Below are 25,612 nucleotides of genomic sequence, written 5' to 3' on the forward strand. Positions count from 1 at the left end.
ATGTAATGACATATTTAGTCATCAGAGGAGGGACTGTTGCAGCTGATATGCTAATATGAGAATATGCTAATGAGTTGCAAATATTTACTGATGAGAAAAGGTGATATTTGATTTACAGTAATTGAAAATGACGTGTAATGTGCAAAATGTGCCCACGGGGAGTGATCACCATCTGTGTTAACAGTACTAAATAATGTGAAAGTTTAATAATTGTACTAATGTGCTACAATGAGAGATATAAATTTATGTTATGATGCTTCATATTCTTAGATTAGCTATACCAGAGGCCTTGTCGGCACTGGGCCTTGCTTGCTTAAACGTGGAGACGCGATGAGCTGACGCAGACTGGAACTGGAGAAAAAGGGACCTTGAACTGTACAGAGTTCACCATGAAACACTGCTAGAAAAATCTGCAAACTCACCAGCAGACAGGAGACGATCAGAACAAATTCATACAATTATGTGTGGAGTAGGCTAAATGTACTTTCCCAGGACTTGAACAATGGAGCTACAGACTAAGAGCTGGGAGCAACAGTTTTGTTACCTGAAGAACCGGATGATGTACTCATCAACAAGAGGACCAATCATGTTAATGGAACTTGACTCTCAAAATAACGTAGACAAGTGGTAAACAAAAACTATAGGTTAGAGTCATAACCCCTGATAAGGTTGACCAATGGGTAAATTGTGGGATGGACTGAGAGACCCTAATAAAAAGTCATGACATGAGGAAAGAAATCAGAACGGATAGGCGAAAGTTGATGACGCCAGGAGACGCTGTCCGAAGTGCTGAAACTTGGGCTTGCTTCCTGTGAGCCGGAGCCTTGCTGATGACTGATGACCTGGAGACGAAGACTGACTCATTGCTAATCTATCTTGGATAAGTAGTTATAACCTGAATGACTAATGAATGCTTTTTCTTTCTAGGTACCAACTGCGCTGTTTTAAAATGTTTTTCTCTTCTAGTTAGATTTTTCCAAATTAATGATTTTTGACTAAATTGTTTTCGCATGAAGACCCACGTGCTGATGCTAATTGGAAATAAGCAGGCTGACAAGGGCGACTTAGGGTGACTTAGACTGACTGACTTATATTGCTGAATTATTCAATTGATCATAAATTGCTATGCATTTGCTTAATGTTGGTTGCATATTAATAATGTGCTATGAATTCATTCCTTAGGTTGCTAATAAAGATTGGAAATCATGATATTGCTGAATAAAAGTTTTTTATTAGAATTGTAATTAATAGGGAATAAAACAAACTAACTTCCATATAAGTGATGGTAGTTTTTGATTAGATTAATTCATGGTATTTTAATTCGATTGGATTGATTTGTTGTAGATATCCTTTACTTGCTATACTTAACTAGGATACCCTATGCGATTCAAAAGATTCATCGACCTATACGCGTCCCCTTGTAAGTTTACTTACTAAGGACAAGGCGCGCTAGCATGTGCTTTTGACCTACTAATTTCATTTTTTAGGACCTCGTGATGAAATAATAATGAATGTCTTATTTGAACTGAGAAGTGCAATCCAGAGATTTTTGTCAGCTCGGTCAGTAGTGAAAGCAAAACATCTTCCCATTGGCTACTATCGTTCGCCACTTGGGAATTGTAGTTTTCTGTCTTGACTGCTGCTATTAAAATTTACCAAGAAAAGAAAGCATAATAGGAGCCTCTGGTCTTGTCATAACATCCAAGTTCACTTAACCAGTACGAGTTGACAAGGTTACTAAATGTTCCATTATGATGCATGGTGAAGGATGGTGGAATAAAAACAATGGAGATTTTCTTAGCTTCAGTGAAAGAAAGTCTTGATTTTATTAAAGACACGGAGGCGAGTATTATGCTATCTTCTCTTGCTTTAATTCAAATAGCAGCCAAGAAAAAACTACAACTCCCAGCAACCCTAGCTGGGAAAACTACAAAATACATGTCATGAAGAAGTAACCAATCAGGATAGCAGGTAGGTATAAATGTCTTGACTGAAAGCAACAAGTCCTCTTTTCATGCAGAGCAGTTAATCAACTCTGAATAAAGGAAAAATCAAAAGTAAAATAATGCATGCCAATAGAAGCGAGAAAAAGGCCTCCAAACAATAAATGACACTGAAAGTCTTTTCATCAAAATCCGGATGAAGCATTGAATGCTGGAAACTTTGAAGCAAGGATCCCTTATGCACAGTTGTAGGTAGATCAGGTGGAGCATCCCAATGTAGATGAGGAAAACTCCTAAGACGTCTGGTTGGTAGAGGTAGAAGTACCTGATCAAAAACAAAGGGAGGGTTAAAAGAGGACAAAAGTGGTGGGATAATACTCGCATCTGTGTCTTTAATAAAATCAAGACTTTCTTTCACTGAAGCTAAGGAAATCTCCATTTTATTACAAAACACGGAGGCTCCTATTATGCTAGTTCAAAGCATAGAAATCACAGAACTGACAACATGAGAGACAGGTTTACAATAGAACGTTCTAAAGGTTGAGACATTTGACCAATCTGCCGATTTGAGAATGTCAACTAAACTCAAGCCTGCCCAAAAGGCCTTGGAAGCCATAGCTCCTCTAGTGGAATGAGCCCCAAAGATGGAAGTGTCAGTACCTGCAAGGTTCATGATCCATTTTACCCAACGAGCTCAGGTAGTGGACGAGACAGGATTGTGAGGGGACCTAAAGAAGATGAGGAGTTGAGTTTCAGAAGGCTTTCTTAAATCGTTTGTTCTTGATATATATTCTCTCAAACAACTTCCCACACATAATTCAGCATGATCAGGAAAATACGGATAAAAAGCTGACATTAGGTTAGTCGTTGTTCTTCTTCGAACCTGAAAGAAAACACCTGCAGCAGTATACTGTACAGAAGTCACCTCTAAAGCTCTAACCTCAGAAATACGTTTGAGGGAACCTAGACAGAAGAGAATGGTAAGTTTAGCAGAAAGGTATTTGAGGGATAAGAGAGAGTTAGGTTGTTGATATAAAAGGAACTGCAAAATCACAGTGACATCCCACATGGCATTATACTGAGGTAAAGGAGGTTTAGCAAAGCGTACTCCCTTTAACAGCCGGCAAATTAGAGGATGTTCACTGATTAGTTTATTGTTGATTCAAACATGTTCCGCGGAAATCGCGGACCTGTACATATTTACCGTCCTATATGCTCTACCACGGGCTGCCAGGGAGGCTAAAAATTAATGATGAGAACTACATCCGCTGAAAAGGGATAGGCACCCCTGACCAGACACCAATTATGCCAAGCTGACCAGGCTGAGTTGTACGCCTTGGTTGTGCCGGGAGCCCAGGCCTGGTGGATGAAGCTAGCAGCTTCCTGCAAAATTCCTGGGGTTCTCCAGGAAGACCCAAAACCATCCATGCCACTAGTTGAAGGGAATGATTGAGTACCAATTTGTGAGGTTGACCCATGGGATTCAACAAAAGAGAGGGGAAGAGAGGAAGGAGGACAGGGAAGTCTATTAGCAATTCCAGAGCTGAAGGGAACCAGGGCTGTCCTTGCCAAAAGAGGGTGATTAGTAAAATTCTGGTGGATTGGCGGCGAATCTGCGCCAAAACTCTGGAGATCATAATGAAAGGGGGAAAAGCATAATTTGTTTGATTGGACCAGTCCTGTTGAAAGGCGGTGAAAGCCAACGCCTGAGGATCCAGTCGCCAACTGTAGAAGTGAGGGAGCTGGGAATTCAAACGAGAGGCAAAGAGGTCATTCGAGAAAGGACCGAATCTGGAAAAAATGTTTTTGAAAACGGAAGGGTGCAGCTGCCAATCGCTGGAGTCTTGAAGATATCTGAAACACCAATCTGCGATTGTGTTCATATTTCCTGGAAGATATTCCGCTTGCAGAGAAATTTGATTTTGAAAACAAAATTCCCACAGACTCTTTGCTAACTCAGCAATAGGTTTTGACTGCGTACCTCTGAGATGATTTATGTATCGGACCGCCGAGAGGTTGTCCATCCGGAGGAGAATAGAACAGCTTACCTTCTCTTTGGCAAATGTTTGGATCGCAAAGGAACCTGCAAGAATCTCTAAACAATTTATATGCAGTGACAACTCCTCTCTTGACCATAGACCTCCAGTCGAGAACTGAGCACATCTTGTGCCCCAACCAGTCCGACTTGCATCGGATTCTAAGACAAGATCTGGTGCTGTAGAGAAAATTGCTTGGCCATTCCATGCGTCTAGATGATCGAGCCACCATTGGAGTTCGACACGAGATTCGTGGTCTAGCAACACTAGGTCCTCGTATCCGAAACCTTTGCGAAGGTGCCGAATTTTTTACCTCTGGAGCGCTCGACAATGAAGGGGACCTGGAAATATAGCCTAAATAGACGAGGCAAGAAGACCGATTATACAAGCCAATCTCTTGATTGTAAGTTGTGATTTGTTCAAAACCAATCCTATTTCTTTCTTTATGTGGGAAATCTTTTGAGATGGAAGGTGAAGGGTAGCCTTCACGGAATCTATGAGAAACCCTAGAAACTCCATCTGCCAAGACGGAATAAGATTGGATTTTTCTCTGATGATGAGAAAAGCTAGACTTTGAAGGAGAGAAACAAATTTGTCTAAGTGTTCCATCAAAGTGGATCTGTCCTGGTGTAAAATAAGAAAATTGTCTAGGTAGACCATGATTCTGACACCTTGAGCTCTCATGTGTGTCACCACTGGTTTTCACACCTTGGTAAAATACCATGGGGCTGAAGAAAAGACCAAAGGGGAGGCATGTGAAGCGGAAGAATTGGTCGTCCCATTGAAATTTAAGAAATTTCCTGAAGGACTGATGAATTGGGATGGAGAGATATGCATCTTGTAGATCTAAACGAACAATCCAATCTTTTTCTAGTAACAAGTCCCGGAGATGGAGAATAGTTTACATCTGGAAGTGATGGTCTGCTACAAAATTGTTGAACAACTTTAAGTTTATGACCGGACTACATTTTTTTTTCTTTTTTTGAACCAGAAATAGAGTATTTACAAACCCTGAAGGATGAGTGGAGCATACTTCGATTGCTTGTTTGAGAATGAGGGAGTGTATCTCTTGAGAGAGCAATTTGTCTTGTTCTGTCGAAAGAATCAAAGGTTTTGGAAGACAATGTTGGACTGGAGTGGAATAGCGCTATATGCAGTAACCTGAAACTGTTTGTAATACCCACGGATCTGTTGTCAACATCTGCCAATTTGTTAGGAACAAGGCTGTCCGTCCTCCCACCAACAATGGACCAGAAGTGAGATCTCTTACCTGAGTTTTGAAAGCCTCTGGATCTGAAGCCACGTCTGAAGGAACGGTTCCTCTGAGGATAGAACTGTGGCTTGAACTCCTGTTGATAGGAAGTGGAGCCTCTGGTCTGATTGACCGCACCCCTGTGGGTGAATCGGCCGGCAAAGCGACTCCTGCCTTTGCCGGCTCTGCCAAAAACATGCGAGTGAAATATCTTCTGCATAGATGACTGAGCTTTGTCAATTGATTGAAAGGTGGCCACGTATTTACTAAGCTCCTTGATAAAGGAGTCCCCAAAAAGAAGTCCATTGGCCTCAAGTCCCATTTCCTTGGAAGCTAGGTTGTTTAACTTGGGATCAATTTTTTATAAATGACTTTTCCGTCTTTCCTGTGCCATAGAAGCATTTGTGTTGCCAAAGAGACAAATCGCCCTTTGGGCCCAATTTGAAAGAACGACCAGGTCAACTTTCTTTCCCTCCATCCTGGCTTCTTCAGCCAAATCCAAGATTCTTGTAAGAGGACCGGAATGATCCAATAATCTGTCCTGGCAGTTGGTCCAGGCCCTGTATACCCCTTTTTTGGGGGGTCTTTCCCAAAATTCATAAAGAGCATCAGAATGTTTGGGTCAAACAGCGGAGTGGCGGTTATATTATTAGGAAGGGAAGGTCTGGGACATTCCGATTTCAACCTGTTACGCACCAGTTTGTCTAATGGTTGGCGTAAGTTCTTGGAGACGTACGCCGCCACATGTTCGCAGGGAGTACACTCAGTGGAATTAGGGTGACGGATAAGCATAGGATTAAACATAGGTTGACCTGCAAAATCCAATAAGGAATCATTATTGTCATTTGATCTTGATGACTCTCCCAGTACATCTAGAGAAGTTTTACGCCTCTTCTCCACAGGCCCTGACCAGATCATTATGTCTGGATCATCCTTATCCGTGTCTGTATCAGCCATATCATCATCTGTATCTCCCAAGCGAGAAATCTGAATGGGGAAGGAAACATTAGAGAAAGTACTTGGTTGAGTAGAGGATTTTTTAAAAGGAGAGTCCGAATGAGAGGCTACATTGTCCGCTTTTCGTTTTTTTATCTTCTTGGAAGCAGGAGATGTGACATCAAAGGACAAAAGTTTTTTAACTGAGGCTTCAAAGGTCTTTGAAAAATCAGAAATTGAGCTTGAGACAGCTTTCTGAACGGAATCCTTAATAAAGTAATCCAAATTCTCTTTAAAATGTTGAGCCTCTTCATCCTCAAAAAAATGTTCCATTATAAAATTTATAAAATATATAAAAAACAATAAATAAATAATGAATTATTTTCTGGTAGCAAATAATTACAAGGAAAAAACAAAACAGTATAAAAAATTATGTTCCTAGAGTAAGGGGTTAAGAGGCTTGAAAGGCAGAACCAGGAAGTGGATGTCTGTGTGAAAAAAACAGTTCAGAATCAATAGGAGGCGTGGTTCAGCACTCCTATGTCGGCGAGCGTCGAGAAAGCAGCAGCCTGAGGGAACGAACAAGGGCTTGCCTGTGAGGGGATTCCCCAGATTAAGGAGCCGTCACGCTTGAAAGAGAGCCGCAGAGCGAAGCGGAGCAACAGCTGACTCCAGAACAGCTGATTGCCTGAAGCGCTGATTGCCTGAAGCGCTGACGAGCCGGTAAGAGTGTAACGGCCGAAACAAGCCCATTACACAGCACACACTGAGGGCGCTCAGTTTAGAATGTTATGAGCGTGGAAACAGTAAACAACTGTCAGCAAAATTGACTATGTTACTTTGCTTGGTCTCTTGTAAGAGAGTTTCTGATGTGAAAGCCTTAGATTTATCTGGCAGGTTATATTCTCCTGAAGGGGTTTCCTTTTCAATTTCCAGGAGGACTAAAACCAATTGCAGGTCAGTATCTTATCCTTGGTATCCGAGTAATTCAAAGTTATGTGTGGTACAATGTTTGAAAGATTATGAATCAGCCACTGAAGAATTCAGACAGGATATGAATGGGCAATTGCTAATTTCTATTCAGAAACCGCTTAGACCTGTAGCCTCTGCCACTTTAGCAAGGTAGATTAAATGGTTAATGAGTGAGGCAGGTATTAATACCCAGCATTTTGGTGCTCATTCAGTGAGAGGAGCTATGGCTTCCAAATCTTTTGGTCTTGGTTCTAGTTTACAAGATATCATGAAGACAGCTGATTGGTCTTCTGAGAATACATTTCGTAAATTTTACTTTAAACTTGTTGTTGATGTTGCATCTATTGTTATGGATCAGCTTTAAAAGAGCATAATCCGAGCCTCAATTCTATTAAGGACACGGAGGTGAGGATTATCCCCCCCGATATGGTTTTGGAAAGTTTATTCAATTGTATAATTGTATATAAAGATGTATACCCACCCTTGAATTGTTGATGAGATGCTGATTTTGAGCTCTGTTTTTTATCATTCTTGGGAATGGTATTATAATTATGTATCCTTATTTTTCAGGATCTGATCAGAAGAATTCGTGAAATCTTGTTGAAGATCACTGTTGGTGTGGTTATCGTTGAGTTTCTACTTCTGCGCAGAATTCGCTTGGTCCTGGTTGCCAGTTCGGTTTGAATCCGCAGTTTCGTTTTTCAAGAGAGAAGTTCCAGTTTTATTCGGTTTCGGAAGGAATTCGTGTGCAAGTGGTCTGAGGATTATCTGTGATACAAAGAAAGAGGAGTGACGTTGGGGTTCCGGACTCTTATGTGTGGAGGTCACGTATAGTGATTGGTACATGTGACTGGTGGTTGCTAATATTGGGAAATTTAGTTTTTCTTTAAACACTTTGTAATTGGCTGCTGTGAAAGTTAGTAAAAGAAAGAGAAAGCATAATCCTCGCCTCCATGTCCTTAATAGAATTGAAAATTCTTGTCGCGTCAGCTAGAAAAAAAATTACTCAGCTGTCTCCTCTGAGGTATCTAGGTTAGCCTCTCCACAAAATAGGACACACGGTTTGAGGAAAGTTGTTACCTGCGAATCTGATAGATTTTAATCTCAATTAATTTGTTTTTTATAGGAAGGAGGATATCGTGATATGTGTAGAGTGCCATTCGGCATCAACAATTCTATGTTGCCGCACATTACCACGGCACCAAGGGATAAATAAAGGGCGGAGTGGCCGCTCCTAGCATGCCAGCAGTGTCTGTCATGTACTTCCCGTGCCCCGCCTAAGGCCTACCTGTATGCCTGCGTCAGAGCGAACACCACAATATGCATTTTCATGTGTATTTTGATTTGTGCTTCATTTCGTTCAGTCTTGTTAGAATTTAGAAAGTTCTTGCTCTACAATATTAGATGATGTCATGGTGCTAGGTGCTGGGCAGTTGCCTGCTGCACTTCGCTATGACTGCATGCTTTGGCGTGGGTCTTTTATCTCTGCTTATAAACATACAACTTAATTTTATTAGGAAACCTCCTGTGATTTCGGTTCTTTCTTTGGTGGATTATTCGTCAAACCCAATACTACACTTCTATAAATTTAGCTCCCCCAGCAGGACGTCGGAGGCGTATAAACTAGGCTCATATAGCGATACTATGATGCGCTGTGGTGTTATGAAACGAGCAGTTAACTCGGTTCTTGTTTTTAGAAGAACTTTCTTGTAGTGAGCTTTGGCCGCGTTCAGTGCACGGAAAAGTGGTTTTACCTTTGACCCCGGTTCCCACCCTTCTTACTGTACAGCGTTATAGCCTTACTGTACAGTACCTTAACTCTGAATAAAATACTGCCTTTTGCCTGACCTAAACAGTGTGCTTGAGAAACGTGGCGGTCTAGTTTTTCATTTGTCTTTAATCTCGTCCAATCACCGTGCGCCAACAAACCCGGAGACTTCACCAGGTATCCAAAACTTACCAATCGAAGAGCGTGTCGTGGAGCATCTGGCAAACTGCGACCAATAGACGAATGGAGCGTTTTGATGTCTGTCCTAGGGTAGCCAATGGGATAAAGAGCTGTGGGCGGCCAGAGTCGGCTGAGTGAAGGTTTAGGATCCAGAAGCCGGTGCGGAGTTTCACTTCGAAACCGGAGCAACGACGTTCAGTGGCGTGATGGACGCTGTAAGGATCGCGGTCCTGCTGCCGACACTGGTATTATTAGTTCACGTGCCAAGAGCATCTTCGGCGTTGCGTCAGGGAGATTGTGAAGGTGAGGAGGCTCAATTACTACAGGAAGTTGCATGTGCTTTACGTTCGCCAGCAGACAAGGCGAGTTGCTCTTCCACTGCTATTTCGAGAGATTTCTCGAGTAAATTCCAACTTTCCCATACCCTATTTGTACGCCGAGCATCCCCCGCAGTGATATCTAGGCCCGTCCGATATCCACTTTTCAAGAGACCTCCACCCCCCTTATCCCTGGCAGAACCTTCCCCAGCGTATTTGCTGCCAGAGACCCCACCGTCTTCTAGACTGACCGTCTCCCAGAGCCCACCCTCTGCCGCGACAGCCTCACTGCAGCCAGACATCTTCACAGCCAACGTGCCGCTGGCTAGTTCCCACACATGTACCTGCTTCCAGACATGCCCACCTGACTTCAAGAAATCCTACTCGGCCCACCGTCTTCAGACACCCACCTGCTTCCAGGTATCCCCTTTATTTTTAAAAAAAACAAAAAAAAAAAACAGGTGTCAGAGCACTCATGATATTCCTAATTAGGAGTTATTGATGTATCCAGTCTTCTTAGTCAATCAATCACCGACTCATGTTCATCTCAGAGTCCAGATTTTATTCTCAATGTCTGGAACTCTCCATAAGTATAGTACAGAACAGCCAACACGTGTTTCATCCCATGAGAAGTTAATCTCTTAAGGACTTCATCAGGGCTTAAGTTCTATGTTGCATCCAAAATAAAGTTGCACCGAGGTAAATTCCATATCAATCTACAAAAAAGAATTATAGACATGAATCTATCATGCTAAGGTAAGCGTCACCGTGTGGATTCTATGTCAAAAAAAGAAAAGAAGAAAAGAAACACCTTTATTTTGATGCTGACAGAATCCTTGTCATTCTTGGGTCATTATTGGATACAATGACACGCGTATAAAAGGCTTCTAATTTGTTTATTCGGGGGCTGTGATTGGACGGGGAACCAGTGGCGGATGGATGGATGTGAGTCGGTGATTGAGGAAATTCTAATTGGAAGCAAAGCTAATGTTTGAGATTGTGAAGGGTAGCTGGAAACTAGGTGTAATGGGTATAATAGTGAGTAAACTGGCAACAAATTTGATTGCGAGGCGTGGGTAATCAGTGAAGTGAACTTGTGGGGAGATGCGCATAGTACTTGCTTGTAGTGAAAGGACAAATATGAGCTTGGAGAACGAATGCTCCTAAGATTAACCCTTTAAAACGCGTAGAGTGCTAGCAAAGGATCCCGCTTAAACATGAACTTGTAGAATAGCATTAGTTGAGACTGTGAGTGGTTATGAGGCCACTTGCTGAAGAGCTCATTGGTTGAGCTGTCGGCGGGGACTGAGTTGGTGCATCTGTATGGTGTTTTTTACTTTTCTGTATTTACTTAATCTACGTCTACGCTTAAAGAAGCCTCTTCTGGCCATACTCTAAATATAGACCGTAAAGGCTGGGTTGGATTCCACTGAACAGAGCAATGTAACATTTCCTTGGAACTGAGGACAGTCTGTAACCAATCGGTTCCCGCTGTATTTCTGCACAGTAGACGTACTCGAAGCACAGAACTGAAAGAATTGTAGAAAATGGCATTGCCCTTAAACGAGTCAACAGTTGACTTCGGAGCTACATATATTACTTGCAACCCATAGTCAGTTAACAAACTTGTCATTACGTGCCAATTCAGAGAGAAACATACATTCATGGCACTAAATGTTCGAATATCTTTTTTTTTTTTTGTGTGGTTTTTTTGGGGGGTCTGCCAAAAGCCACAACCTTTTCGATTTTACTCAAATTATCTATGGGATATATACTTATATGTGGGACCTTTAGCCAACCCTTTTAACTCCTTCCCTTGCTAACTTCACTGTGAGTGACCGCGTTCTGCTCATTCGCATGCAGCACTGCACACAAAGTAATTCTCTTCAGTGCCACAAACTGATCAAAAGTGTGTGTGTATATATGTATGTATATATATGTGTGTGTATGTATACACACCCTGCCGACCCCACCCCCAACAGTTAGGTTTTACAAAAACCTTGTAAAAACAACAATTGACTAAACCAAAGGGTTGGAAGCCAATACCCGACCTATTGGCTTTACCAGCGCTTCTAGGTCTGGCATTAGCCATACATATACATACATTTAGCCAGGCCTCCTCATTCATTGATCTGTTTTTGTGCCATTCATATATTGCTCCTGGCCACTTCAGCATTCCCGAGGTGTAATGGTTCAGCCTACTTTAGCCATTGAATAGTTTCACTGCGACGGCTTCACCACAAGGCCCACACACAGGCCTGCCAGCTCTGCCAAAAAAGTGTGTATGTATGTATGTATGTATATATATATGTGTGTGTGTGTGTGTGTGTATATATATATATATATATATATATATATATATATATATATATATATATATATACACACAAAAATGGCAAAACAAGTATTGAAACAGTTATAAGGCTGACAGCCAGCGTCAGACCTACTGACTTTGCCAATGTTTGTTTTAAATATGTTGATCATTTCTGTCTTAAAATGCACTTTGCAGTAGAGAAGAGCTGAATATTGTGTTTTCTGTTTTTCTTGACAGTGTGCATCTCCTTCCTGTCGAGGTTTTATCAGTCCCTGAAAGACAAAAATGTGGAGTTCTCTTCAGCCGTTGTCGAGAAAGAGCTGGTGAAAACCTGCAATGAAGCAAAGGGGAAAGAAAACAGATTTGTAAGTATGGCCCAGCTGTAGACTCTTGGTTTCTTGTAAAAGAGCCGTTTTACCAGCTCCCTCATGGCTAACAGTCGTGAGCCAGTTCAGTTGACTAGATAATGTTTTTTGTGTCCTAAGCAAGAAACTCTCCGTTATCTTCTTTCTTGTGCTAAATTCACTTGGTTTATGGGCGTCCATGAATTCCCCCCCCTCCCCTCGGCTGTGTGTACACTTCGCTGATTTGGAAGCGCAAGGTTACATTGAATCAAGGCAAACCCCCAGCTCCCGTCCCTGTGTCTGCTTGTCCTTCATCAGTAGAAGGTGTGTGCATGGTACCAACGCCAGGGTTTTGAACATACAATAAGTCTGTAACTAACTCCTCCATTAAATACAGTGATGGTTCCAATCACTCCGCCAAATAATATATTTTTTTCCCTGATTTTTTTCTTCATCAAATTAACGTGTGTGTATAATCAGTTTGTAGAGGTATTGGTTTCTGCTTGTACCAGCCCCACTAGGTTTAACGCCAAATTAACCACCTACGAAAATAGGATTAATTTCCTTTATTTTTCACAAACGCCATACCAGGAAGCTGGTGCGTTTCGGCAAACGCCTTCAGTATCTGTCTGTATTTGCTTCCCACTTGCTCTCAGGCCTTGATTAATTCGGTGCTTACCGTGGTTTCATTGCCGTGTATTGAAGTTAACGTCTGCAAGCGGTTGTCTTTTCATTTATGTGATGGCAGAAATGAGCCAGCAGTTGGGCACGCTAAGATAATTTGATCTACTTTTAGCAGAATATCTCTACCCTTAAACCATGAGGTTTTCAGTTTGCATGCTCGGTTTTGCATTCCTGGTCCTGTTTCGTTGGTCGTTCTCAGAGACTATCAGCAGGCTTTATAATACTATTGTTGGGATTGCAGCTAGTATTTCTCGATAACACTCCTCATTCCATGGTTGATTTACTGGATTATTTTACAGTGTAAATGTTTATTTTCTGGCTGTCAAAGTACTAAAGAACCTAAAACAATAATATGTTAATCCTTGACATATTTCATAATGAAATACGTATTAACTTTCAACCATCTGGAAACATCAGAAGAAAGAAGGTATAACTAAAATCAGTTAATTGAGCTATAATGTTAACTTGGTTACCAGGATGGTGAAAAAGATCAGAACTCTAAAACTATTTAGCGAGCTTTGGAAGCCAGTGTAACCTGGGCAAAATGTACTCTTCACTAGTTGGTTTACTGCACCATTCTAAAATGGTTGAATACTCGCTGTCAGAATGTCTAAGTGGCTGGAGTGTGCAATCCTTGTAATGCAGGCATGACTAATCTTGCAAAGAAAACATATTTGTAAGTACTGATTTAAAAAATATGTGCCGTGAAACAAACCTTTTTGTAGCATAAACAGCCGAGAGAGAAAAATAATTTCATTGGGTCTGCCATATGATTACTGTTAGTTCAGATCACGTTTTAGTGTATCACAGGCTTTCCGTGGAAACGAGCCTGGCCGGCCAAAATTTAATGTGCTCTTCAAACAACCTGAAAGTTTATTTAGGAACAGAAAACCTCAATCAATTCCATCTTTTAAGAAATCCATTTGAATGATGTGTCTTCCAGCCTCTAGTGTCCCTGAGCATGGCTGAGTTCATATCATTCAGTCTACACCTCTATAGATGATGATGATGTTTGACATCAGCGCACTTTTTGAAGGAGACTGTGCACAGATACAATACTCCATAGCACCCCCTTATATAGCTTTAATATTGATAGAAAGACTAATGATTCTAATTTGTGACTGATCGGGTTTATGACGGATGTAAACAAATAAACAGATGTGCCAGCAGATGTGTACTCTGTAAGAACCACCCATCAAAACAATATGCTAGTGTAAGAAGTTAACTGTTTCCATGGCCACCACACTCGTGGTCATAGAGTATCCAAAACAATAAACAAGGCCAGCCCCCGTTATTGGTAATACTGTAAGTGATACAATTGTATTATTGTAACTGAACTGCATATTTAGCAGGGGTCTTCAACCTTTTTCTGTAGTGAGAACTACTACTGATTATTCAAAATCATTGTTAACTACCGAAGGCTAAGCAACTCGTGCATTACCAGAAGCCCCCACGCCCAGCTTAATTGACTTTCAGACTAATGTCTTTAGCACTAGATACTGTGGTTTGAGCAAAATACTTTGACTTGGGGTACTATGAGAGGGCTTTCATGTGTCAGTGAGAGCGTAGTCTTTGTGAATGGGGTATACTTGTACGGTGGACTGAGAGGCTGTCATATGTACTTGTGGCAGAGGACATACCTTTTGCAAAAACGTTCAGAATATTTTTCTGCACTTTCAATTTCTCCCACTTAAAACAATTTCTACTTTTCACTTATAAATATGACTGTTGAGAAAATTAAGCTGTAGAGTTAACTTTATGTATATGTATTGCAAAAAAAAAAAAAATCATTTGAATGTTCTCCCATTTCAGTGTCACATTTACAAACACCAAGCATCTTGTTCGCAGTCCCCTGTAGACATGGTACCATCATTGTAACTGAAAATACAGCCATCTGTTTAAATGGGAGGAAATGTGAGTGAAGAAACATGTTCCATAAAACACTAAGACGTAATTGGCTTAAGTGAAAGTGGAGAATGATATTAGGGCTTAAATATTTTCATTGAAAAGTTTTTGTCACTTTAAATTTATCCTATTTAAACAAAATGAGTTTTTCAGTTATAAATGTAGCTCAGTGTTTATCTGCCACTGGGAGCAAGTGACTTGCTGTTCGTAATGCAACACTTTGAAATGGGAGAAAATTAAAAAGAAGTGTTCATCATTAAGGTAACTTATCATTTTAATTTTCTCCCATATAAAAGCGTTCTCACCTCTAATACGGAGTCAACCGGATTTTTTAATTTTTAAGAGTTAAATACCTCAGCGATTCAGTTCTTCACCTCCGAGCCTCAGCCTGCCCCATACACCTGACAGCCCTGCTCTCTATCAGGATCTGCTAAAAAGCAAAATGTGACCCTGTGATTTAAAAATGAGCTGAAGGTGTCTGGGAGTTACTGGTAGCTCCTGATCGACTGTTGGGAGACACCTGATATAGCGCTTCATATTCCTCAGGGTGTATGCTTGGTTGCAAAATGTTTTGGTGTTGGGTGGGACTGAGTGATTCTGACTTGGTTCATAACACCTGTGCATATTCTGGATGAAAGACGAATGCTTGAAAGTGTGGGAGAAGTATTTGGTGCTTTGAGTCATCAGCAGTGAAAACCACACTTTGTTGCATTTAAAGTAAGGTGCTGGATGACTGCATGACTGCACACAATGTGTCTCTCAGGAGGTATTAGCAAGTACTTGGTGGGTTAGAGGTGCTTGCTGTAAGTTGTATCTGTACTGCATCCATGTCTTATCAGACAATGGTGCACAGAGTTCATTAGTGGGTCTGCCATGTCATTGTGTTTTTCTCTCTGCAGTTTGGTAAAGACTTCTTTATACGGTTCCTGGCAAGTGAAGTTTATCAGATTTGCAAGTAAAGCAATGATTTTTTTTGTCCATTGACCTCTGTCTCATCAGTATAGTGTTCTAGCACTATTTGTTGTAGTTTGTATGTTTACTGGGCCATGTAAGGGAATATCTTTGTAAATGGCATGGTTCACTAGTTCAGCTTTATTTCTCTCTATTCTTGGAAAAATGACCAAGCAGCCAAATAGGGGATAACTTGACAAAACACAAAAGCTTTCAGTGGGCGTATCTCCTGTGTAGAGTAGGTTTTTAATCAGAATATTGAAATGAAGGTGTTAAACAGCCTGAAGTAAAACCATGCAAATAACAAATTTAGCAAGGGCTGCTTACCTTATTATCCTTGAGTAGGATGTCGGCTATTACTTCAACTCAGTTCCGAAGGTCTGGACTTCTTTAATTTTTAACCCTCTCTTTTTATGCAGAAATCTGACTTTATTATTTCTTCCAGTGCTATTATATTGGTGCCACCAGCGACGCAGCAACTAAAATCACCAACGAAGTGTCTAAGCCCCTGAGTCACCACATCCCAGCTGAAAAAATCTGTGAGAAGCTAAAGAAACAGGACAGCCAGATCTGTGAATTGAAATATGGTAAGTTCTGCCCAGAGGAAGAAGGCAGTTGATTCAGATGGTTCTAGACTGCTTATGGAAACTGGTGGAGGAGGAGAGGCTACTGAGTAGGTAGTCTGAGTCTGTTGGTTAGCAACTTTTAAGGAAGGGGTGACTAGTACGAGAGAGGAGTTCTGCAGTGCCATTTGCAGAGGCCGTGGCCATCACAAAATGTAACGGTTGGTAAACTCCTAAAGTCAATATTTAGGTGATGGTTGGTTAATTTAAGAGAGATTTATGTTGAATGATGGTGGATTAAACAGATGCCCAAAGCCAAAATTTGGTCTTTTTAAACTGCTAATTTATGTAAAGAATGTTGCATTTTTTGGGGGGTTGCTGTTCACGTTTTTAAAGAAAAGACAGAATACTTGGATTTATACCATTTTGTATTTAAAATGCTAAGCTCCACATTTTATTTTTTTTGCTCCTTGTTCTGTAATTAGTTTAGTGTTTCCTAACAATTAAACGTAGCACTGCCCAGGGACGGATACTCATTCTTGGCCTCTTTAGGGAGCTGGGAACTAGTTGCAGAAAACACTCACACACTCTTTGCCGGGTTTTTAGATGCAGCTTCAACAGACCAGGTCTCCGTTGCCAGTGTTCCTTCCCTAAAACTAGACACCTGGTCACTTGATCTTCCCCCCCCCCCCCCCACACCTCCCCCACCAAGTGACCATGCCCTTCAGCCCCTGTAAGTCCATAGTAAATTGTACTCCTGGGGCATGGGTACTGACGAGAGCCCCTCAGAGCTGCAGCACAACTTGTGCCATTCTGAGGGACCCAGCACCAACCTTATAGAGACTGCTATTGCAGGCTGCGTGACCAGGTACTTCCAAAATTGAAAACACGTCATGGCACACAGTCTGCGCCATGCCCTCTAAACACTGCATGCAATATATGTAAGTCACCCCTCATTTCAGAATAAGCCCTCACTGACCCCAGTGATGAATTTATTAAAAAATGCACACAGACAGTACCTTATAGGTGCCCCCTGAAAACCTGCCAGCTACTAGTGTGTTGACTGACTGGTTCTGTCCAGTTCAGCCACCACAGAGGCGTTTCTGGCCCTCTGAGGTGAGAGCCAGCACTCTCGACGAACTGAGACAAAAGCCTTCCCTGGGCAGAGGTGTGACCTCCTCTCCCAGGCAGGATGGACATTCAAGAGCAGGGAGCTTCAAAGGCCTTGCTGCCTTTGTAATGCCACCCAGGTATCTTCAGATGGCAGAGATGACCAAACTCCCCTGTCCTGGCCCCACTTTTGGCAGCAAAACAGGCAGGAAAATTAGTTAAAATTAGGAGTGCCTACTTCATGCCAGTCCCACTTCTAAGGTGGACTAGCTGAAGTGGACCCTACGTTTAAAATTCATATTGTTTGGAAGGTATTGGGCCGCTAGGGTTAAGGTTATTCCCACTTCCCAGTGGAAGTGGTCCTAAGAAGGGTGTAGTCACCCTAAAGGTGGTCAGCCCCATTGAGTTTTTAGGTGGCACCCCTGAACCATATAACTCTGATTCCGACAACGTAAGAAGGCCAGGACAAAGAAGAGTTGCACCTGCAGAAGAGGAGAAGCATCAGCTGACCTGGACCCAGCCCTTCCGGCCTGACTGCTGACCTTGGAGGATCCTGCAGAAGAAGCCAGCTCGTCCAACCTTCAAGAAAGACTCAGTCTCCCTTGGGCACCGGACTTGCAATAAGAAACTCCAAAGAAAAGGCACTCCAGCTGTTGGAACCCCCGAAACCCAACATGAGACGTGACCACTGCACCTGTCGTCCACTACCGGAGGTGAAACCAACAGAATGTGCCAACGTGGGTCCTCAGCTGCCCAGAGACTAGTCTCACCCATCTTGTACTCTCCAGAGATGCCTGTAGCCTCTGCGCAAATGACCCTCCCCCACAGGCTTTTGGAGAGGGAAAATCCGCAGCTACAGCAACAACTGCACCCGTGACCCTTGACTTCAGCCAAGGTGGTCACCGGTACCAGTGATGTTCCCCTGCTCCTAAGAGCCTCGAGTCCACCCTTGCTGGACCCTGCCACAACGCCTGTAGTCATTCTTACTGCGAGTGCTCCCGGACGTGAAAACCAGACAACTAAAGACACTTCTGCATCCACCGCCCCTGGGCGCAGAAGAGGACCAAAGGTGCACCTACGTCCCCAAGCACTCAGTCTGCTACCTACCTGCTTGTTGTCCCTGACTGACTTTCTAGCCAGAGCTCGCAGGCCTGTCTTCACAAGGACCAAACTCCCATAGGAAACCATTGGGCACCCAATGTCTTGCTGCCCAGTGCTGTCCGGTGTGACCTGTTGGTGTGGTTCTGATCAGTGCCCACCTTAACTCCCTGAGATTGGCTTCGTAAGTTGTTGTTAACCCGGTGTTTGTGAACATTGTTTTCCTCCATGGGGTAACATCGAGAGTACTATGAAAATTGCACTGTCTAGTTCTGAAACTGCTAATTATTTATGCATAAAAGTCTACTTACCTGATTACGAAGTTTTTGGGTTTGAAATGTATGTAAAAATAATTGTTGTTTTTTCTGAATTGGAGGGGGCCCTGAGGAAGGTGACGTGCTTCTAGCTATCATTTGGCCTTTTACACAGGAGGCATCGGACCTGGTGCCTTACAAGCATCCTCATAAATCCAAGAAAAGGAAGACTATCAAAAGGCACCCCCGATTCTATGTTAATTAATTTCGGAGGCACATCAGTTCACTCTTCAAAACTTCCATGTTTGCTGCTGTGCTAGAATATGGACAGGAAATCCATGGGCTCATGCACCCATTGCCTTGCTTTGCCCAGAATGGTCAATTACCAAAAACTTAATTTTTTTTATTTATTTTTGTTTATTTTTTTACTGACCGTATACAAAGGCGAGAATTACTGGTCTTCACTGGAGGTGAGGGAGAACAAAGTGTGATTTTTCTTTTGGATCATTGGAAGTTGGTTTGTGGACTATGTGTTGCAGATGTGCTTGTAGACCTGGCATACGCATCAGCATTCTCAATACACAAATGGAACATGTAGTGAGGTTGATACACATCATATGAATTGGCATACAGTATACATGCAGAACTCTGAGCATAACACCCGCTGCTCTATCGGCCAGACTGTTCCATACCATTTCGAAGTGTGAAGAGGGTCTAGTATGTCGCCAGGGCTAAGTGAGAGTGGGGTAGTGTTGTCCAGCAGGATGTGTGAGTTACAACCCAGCCAGCCATGGTCCCCACAACCTATCGTGCATTATTTCATGTGAGGTATTTAATGTTTTCGATTTCTTGGCTATATCTGGTTTGACTATCAAGTAGTCCAGGGCAATAAATCTACGCTAAGGGAGGATTCCTCTCCCGATCAGTGGATTTAAAGGATGCTCAACACATAGAATTCCTTTATAATGTCTTTGAATCTGGACCTGTCTTCAAGCAGATTTTGAAAGGCCAGGCCAAGTAGCAGCCGTACTGTGCTGCAAGGGTATAGAAGAATGCCTTTATCAAAATTCTCATGCTAAGAAGGAAACTGGATTTAATTAATCTTCCTGGTGTAGAAAGTTTCACATGAATTTTGGGTAATATTGAAATTTAAGGCTGCCAACAACTTTGTGGTACTGTATCAGTTGGGGGTGGTATCTTTCCTGCAGCCGTTTCCTAGCCACCCAAATATTTTTTCAGGATTTTCAGCTAATTCCCATGCTCCTGTTCTGTTAATACCCGCAGTTTCTTCACTTTGAAATCGAAAACTAGCATGTGTCGTTTTTGCTTCTTACTTTTGATTATCTGCTCTGAGAATTAGATTTTCTTTATTGCTTTTGGGTAAGGATCTTTTATTGTGTACAAACATCACATAACGAGTAAATCGACAGCAAGTGTAAACATTTTAACCGTTTCAGTGTAGCATTTATTGAGCCATTCAGATATTTAAACTGTTTTTGCTTCCATCCTTCCTAGAAGTAGAGTAAGACTTGCATCTGGCTTGCTGCAGTCTAGAAGATTGTAGATGCAGTGTTCAATTGTGTGTCCTCTCAGCTAATTCATTTTTGACAAATTATTGGTTTTAGCCCCTTCTCTCCTCCCTTGCATGTGATTGGTTTTCTTTCCCTTTGTCTTCTACCAGCCCCAGCTGTCGCCTCCACTGGATACCAGGCACTGTCTTCAGGTATTTCCTTTGCCGAGGTAGTCTGCCTGTAGGCAGGCAGTGAGTTGGCATATCAGTGTTTTTACCATTCCGCCATCCCCACTCCCAGTGACAACCACAGTTCATGGTTTCTGGTTGATTTCACTACAGTATGAGTTTGGGATGAAGTATTCCTTAGCTAAGTTGAAATGTCTGACATCTTTTTCCTTCATGGACTGATCTTTAAAGGTGTACCTGTGCAGGATAATCTTATGTGGCAACACTATCTCTGTAGTACCTCTCCTTTCCCCAGCACACTAGCACCAATCTATCCACCTTTGTGCAGAATAACAAACTGGTGGTTTGGAATTGAGTCTTTAATTTTGTTCATTTGTTGCAACTTTTTTTTTTTTTTTTTTCCCCTCAATAAATCATGGGTATCGCACAATTTCTGAATTGGCCATTTTTTTTTTTTTTTTTTTAAATGCATGGAAGTTAGTCCGGAGGTAGATTTTTCTTTGATACATATATCAACATGATACGTTGTTTACATTACATTCGATCAAATGGTTGCCTTTCTTATGAGACTGAGTTTTCTCGTTTCTTAAGGACTCAAACTATTAAGATGTTTAGGCAATCGGCCTGCTGCTTTTGATTCTAATAATTAGTAAAATCCAAAGCAGCAATAGTCAGAGTAAATGTCTATCTTTAAGGACCAACAAAATCGTTTGTAAAACGATTTGCCACTTGTTTGTATGGTATGGTGAGATTTGCCATTGCAGCTTTTGTGTAATTGGCTTGTTAAATTATGCTACCTCTAGACTTTAAGGGCATATGTATTTTCAGCGCATACTGATTCAACAAGTTGTTTATTCATCAAGTCGGTCCCATTGCTGTCTTGCCTATCTATTTTGCTGTTTATATACACTGATCTTTTCAGCTGTTTGCTGCTCGTAGATTATAAGATTGGCTTCCTCAGGCTTTGTGTGCCGACAGTGTCAAGGTCTAGTACCTCAAATTACGGGTTAGCTGTTCAGCTACAGTTGTAAAGGTATTCTAGTGACACGGGTATAGCATTTTGAGGAAATTAAGATATTTTAAGTGAAATATAGGACTAAGGAAGGGGCTGTGCAGATCAGTGTGGTCCATGATCATCCCAGGTACCCTTCCTTATTCCTTTTACCTCTCATCCCCCACACCTACAGTCAAACCTTTACAAGTTTGGCAATTGTGCAAAAGCATGAAAGCTAACCAGAATTAAAAGCTACTAATGACTCGCCCACACTTAGAACATAGGTGACATAAACCAGGCCTTCTTTTAATACCGTAATTAGCAATATCTTTTTCATTCAATAAAAAGGATGAACTATTGGATTAGTTAAGGAGAGAATATACAGTGTATATGTAACTTTGCTGCATGTCAGCTCTGCCCTAAATTATACTCCATGGTTGGTACCTGCAAATAGTATAACGTTTGCTAATGCTTCAGACTTTCTTCACATAGACAGGAGAGTTGAAGGAATGTGGTTGTTATGAGTGTTACTTGAAGGGATCTAGAGTAACATATCCACTAGAATGTTGTTCCTCCCAGATGGAGCACACTGACTAAAAGTAAATGCAGGATGCACTTCGAAGGGTCACATTTATGTATATTTGGAGCGTTTGCTTGCAACTCATACATGAGCTTTTGATTTTGTGAACTGCAGTTCAGATTTGAAAATCTGATTTCCCAAGTGAACAAACATCCACGTGACAGTTTCGGGGTCTGGACATTGTGAGTCTGCAAACCACTGCTATCTGTGATATGAAGCCAGCAGTACAATCTAGGCACTTGGTGGCCATTTTAAATCCCATCTCTTTCAAAGGTGGCAAATAAAAGGCATCCTAAAATAATTTAATTCAACAGGCAACAAATACTTCTGGAACGTATCCAAGGTGCCACAGGATGCTGAGCATGATCATTAATAAAGGACGCACCAGTGAGATTTTAGAGTGCGCTGCTGTTAATTCAATCAGAAGTCTGTGATTCTTTCATTACATCAACTGTGATGTCATCTTTGACATCATGTGAGGTCCAGAACAGGGCTTGTGTGAGTTATAGCATTGTAGCTCATCATAACTGAGTAGCTTTCAGGTTTTGGATCATATCCAAAATCTCTTCTCAATGTCCATGTCAGTTGTTTAGTAAATGTATGTTTTGTGCAGCATCATACGCTCATACCTAGTAAAGATTCGCCAAAGCTTCTACTTAGTCGTACAAAATCATAACTGGGTTAACCTCCCCTGGAGTCAGAAAACAATCTCATCTCAGGCCCTAGTCACATACTGACCAAACATCTCCATACTTGTCCAGGACAGAGTGGGGGGCATGCTTCTTGGGTTGGTTCTTGGTTATTGGTTGAGGGGCAGGGTGTTAAGTTCACAAATTTTCCTGGTGGTGCGTGGGGCCTTGGAAGAGTAAGGTACAGAATCTTAAGTAGAGGGTTGTGTTGCAATAAGTAAGTGGTAGCCACACTGTTGCTGGTTGCAAGTGAAGTAATGTTGGTGTTGGGAGAGATGGCTTTCAATGTGTCTGTGTGGCAGTCCATGTACATCATTGGTTCTGGTGGATTGACTGGATGAAAAGTGTCTGGAAGTATTTAATTTTGGATTTGAATGACCACAGTGAGCGATAAACCTCAAAACTGTCTCTTTCCTTTTAACCACCACCCCATCATCTTACCTGTGTGTTTTTTTGTTTGTTTTTTTGTTTTTTTCGTATTGAAATTCTTTGCTGCTAACTTCAGACTTTTGAAACTAAATAAAAATAAAAATGATGTACTTGTTTCATTTGTTAATTGAGGGGTACCAATGTTTTGAGAATTGAGTTTACCTCCGTTTGCATTCTTGGTTCAGCCTTTTGGAATTCTGTATATACATGGATCCTTAATGGCTAGTGAAATTGATTTAAAAGTGGTTTAGATCAGCTCTGATCAACTGTTGTAAAGTTTGTAACAAACAAAACTATCTTATATGTTTAAAGTGGAAACGCTGTTTCTTTAAATTTTGTGAGTTTACATCTAATGTGCATCTCAAGACTTTGCTTCGTCATCTGATGGAATCTATTGTTTATTCCTTAGATAAGCAGATCGACCTGAGCACTGTAGATCTGAAGAAGCTAAAAGTGAAAGATCTGAAGAAGATCCTGGATGACTGGGGTGAAACCTGTAAAGGCTGTGCTGAGAAATCTGACTACATCCGCAAAATCAATGAATTGATGCCAAAATATGCTCCAAATGCAGCCAACGCACGGACTGACCTGTAATTAGTGGCTCTGCCTCTACCCTGGCAGGGCTTCAGGCGCATTGCATCGGACCTTTGCAGTGTTGTCGCCATCTTACACAAGTCCATGCGAGGCAAAATATGGACATGATTTGTTCTGTATTTTAGTTGACGTTCTCAGCCTGCGTCTGTTTTTTTTTTTCGTTGTAACTTATTTTTAAGAGGACCATGGACCACATCCAAACGTATTCCTGAGAGCTGCACCTTTATTCTGCCATTACTCCCAATGGTTAATATCGGTGTTTTTTGCCTCTTGTGTCTTTACAGTTTGTGTGTACAGTAAGGGAATTTGTTTTCTATTAAAAAGATTAAAGACCACACTTGTCTTGCTTTTGAGAATCTTCATACATAGATGTCTCTTCAGAGAGGAGCATTTCTGCTCTCTTGAGTGAAGTATGAAACTGTACTACTCAGTGTCTTGACAGCAAGAGCAAAAGAAGTCTTGGGGAGAAGCTTCTGTTTATCAATACCAAAGGCTCCCTGAGCCCTCCCATTGAGACTATAAACTGCTTTTACCCAATCTTTCTGCACAAGTGCCGTAGCCACAAGTGCTTGCGAGCCCCCCCCCCCAACCTTTCCCCACCCAATCCTACTGGCGGCTACCGTTCCTATAATTATTGCATTTATATAGCACTTACTAGAACTGCTGAGGTGTAGAAATGCTTTACGGTCGGTGAGTACGCTAACCCAGAACCAAAGGTTAGTGGTTAATTCTGTAGTATTGTTGGTTATTGGATTAGTCATGTGCTTAAAAAACATTCCATTTAGACATGATCATTAGTGTGGCCTATAAGGTTACAGTAAATGCCTGAGCTAGATATATGGGCTGGTGGAAGTTGGGTATAGTTAAGTTGCGGGAAAAGATCTATGAAATAAAGCACGAGCCACTTGCAGAATTACAGTAAGAAATTAAGGAAGGTAGGATTCGAGAGTGAGGAAGCTACAATTAGAAAAAGACATGCAGAGTCTGGAAGGTAAGAAGAGGAGCACTTTGAACGGATATAAATCAATCAAGTAAACATAGGTGAACTTATTCATTTTTTTTTTTTTTTAAATGCTACCATAGCCTTGAATATCTAAAGCTTGGTACGGTGTGGCGCGGACACCTTCTTTAGGAGGAGTCTCATTTAATGACCTTCCCTCACTATTAGGAGTAAAAGGTTGCTTCACTTTACAAATGAACTAAGTGCTGGCTGAGATAATCTTGTCAATGTGCAGTCAGATATATACCTTGCTTCGGTTACTAATCCATTCTGGGTTATTTCTGTGGCATAGCAGAACAACCGCAAATACAAAAGGTCTCGCGTGATAACATCCCAAGTGACTGTCGTGCTTGTGACGCAGTGCGATACTCTGCTTCAGTTACACATGTAATGAATGTAAGGGAGGCATGTGGGTTCCATTTTGGAAACCCCCTTGCCTGTTCCTGTCCACAAAACGAGTGAGATTGTTTTCCCAGATAATGGCAATTGTGTTGCTAACATTCCTGAAGCAGGCAAGAGTGCAGACCTAGAAACTAAAGTGGGGACAGAAAAAAACCGGCCCCTGTAGAACTCCAGCTGGGTCCTTTTGCTGAGTGGATTGGGGCTGCTGATCAGCACTCCTGTAGCACTGCCACTTGGTAGAGGGCGGGGCATTGAGGCCAGCCCTTTGTCTCTTTCCTGCTCGCTGCTGACATCCAGGTGCGCAAAGCTCACTCTTCTTTGTGCCTCTGTTCCGGGTATTTCGGCCTGGAGACCCCTGCTGTGAGCCTCCATCTGAACAAAGGCTTTAGAGGTACATGAACAAGGAAGCCACTCCAAACCAGTTGTGTATCTAAAGTATAATAAGGAGCAGCTGACTGCTTCTCAAACTTTTTAGCACCACAACACAAGTTTTATAACAAACTTTCAGAAGCCACGTAACTTTAACGGACATGATGTGAGCGTTTTTTTTTTGTCTGTTTGCAAAATAATAGGCATGCTTTAAAATTGCTCTGAATTA

The 25,612-nt window shown here is 41.7% G+C and overlaps 1 protein-coding gene across 1 annotated transcript; it reads left to right on the plus strand.

The window, feature by feature from the left end:
* The first annotated feature begins 9,193 nt into the window (after nucleotides 1–9,193).
* On the plus strand, nucleotides 9,194–23,949 carry MANF (mesencephalic astrocyte derived neurotrophic factor). Its single transcript, XM_069206787.1, has 4 exons — nucleotides 9,194–9,390; nucleotides 11,956–12,083; nucleotides 16,048–16,189; nucleotides 23,428–23,949. The coding sequence occupies exons 1-4, from the start codon at nucleotides 9,294–9,296 to the stop codon at nucleotides 23,610–23,612; spliced, it is 552 nt and encodes a 183-aa protein (XP_069062888.1). The 5' UTR covers nucleotides 9,194–9,293; the 3' UTR covers nucleotides 23,613–23,949.
* The last annotated feature ends 1,663 nt before the right edge of the window (nucleotides 23,950–25,612 follow it).

This window comes from Pleurodeles waltl, chromosome 9 (genome assembly GCF_031143425.1).
Source record: "Pleurodeles waltl isolate 20211129_DDA chromosome 9, aPleWal1.hap1.20221129, whole genome shotgun sequence".
Classification (NCBI taxonomy): Eukaryota; Metazoa; Chordata; class Amphibia; order Caudata; family Salamandridae; genus Pleurodeles; species Pleurodeles waltl.

Excerpts from the sequence above, each read along its gene's own strand:
- MANF (XM_069206787.1), top strand. The coding sequence starts at position 9,294 with ATGGACGCTGTAAGGATCGCGGTCCTGCTGCCGACACTGGTATTATTA. Across the intron at positions 9,391-11,955 it reads GCGTCAGGGAGATTGTGAAG|TGTGCATCTCCTTCCTGTCG; the intron begins GTGAGGAGGCTC and ends TTTTCTTGACAG. Across the intron at positions 16,190-23,427 it reads GATCTGTGAATTGAAATATG|ATAAGCAGATCGACCTGAGC; the intron begins GTAAGTTCTGCC and ends TTTATTCCTTAG.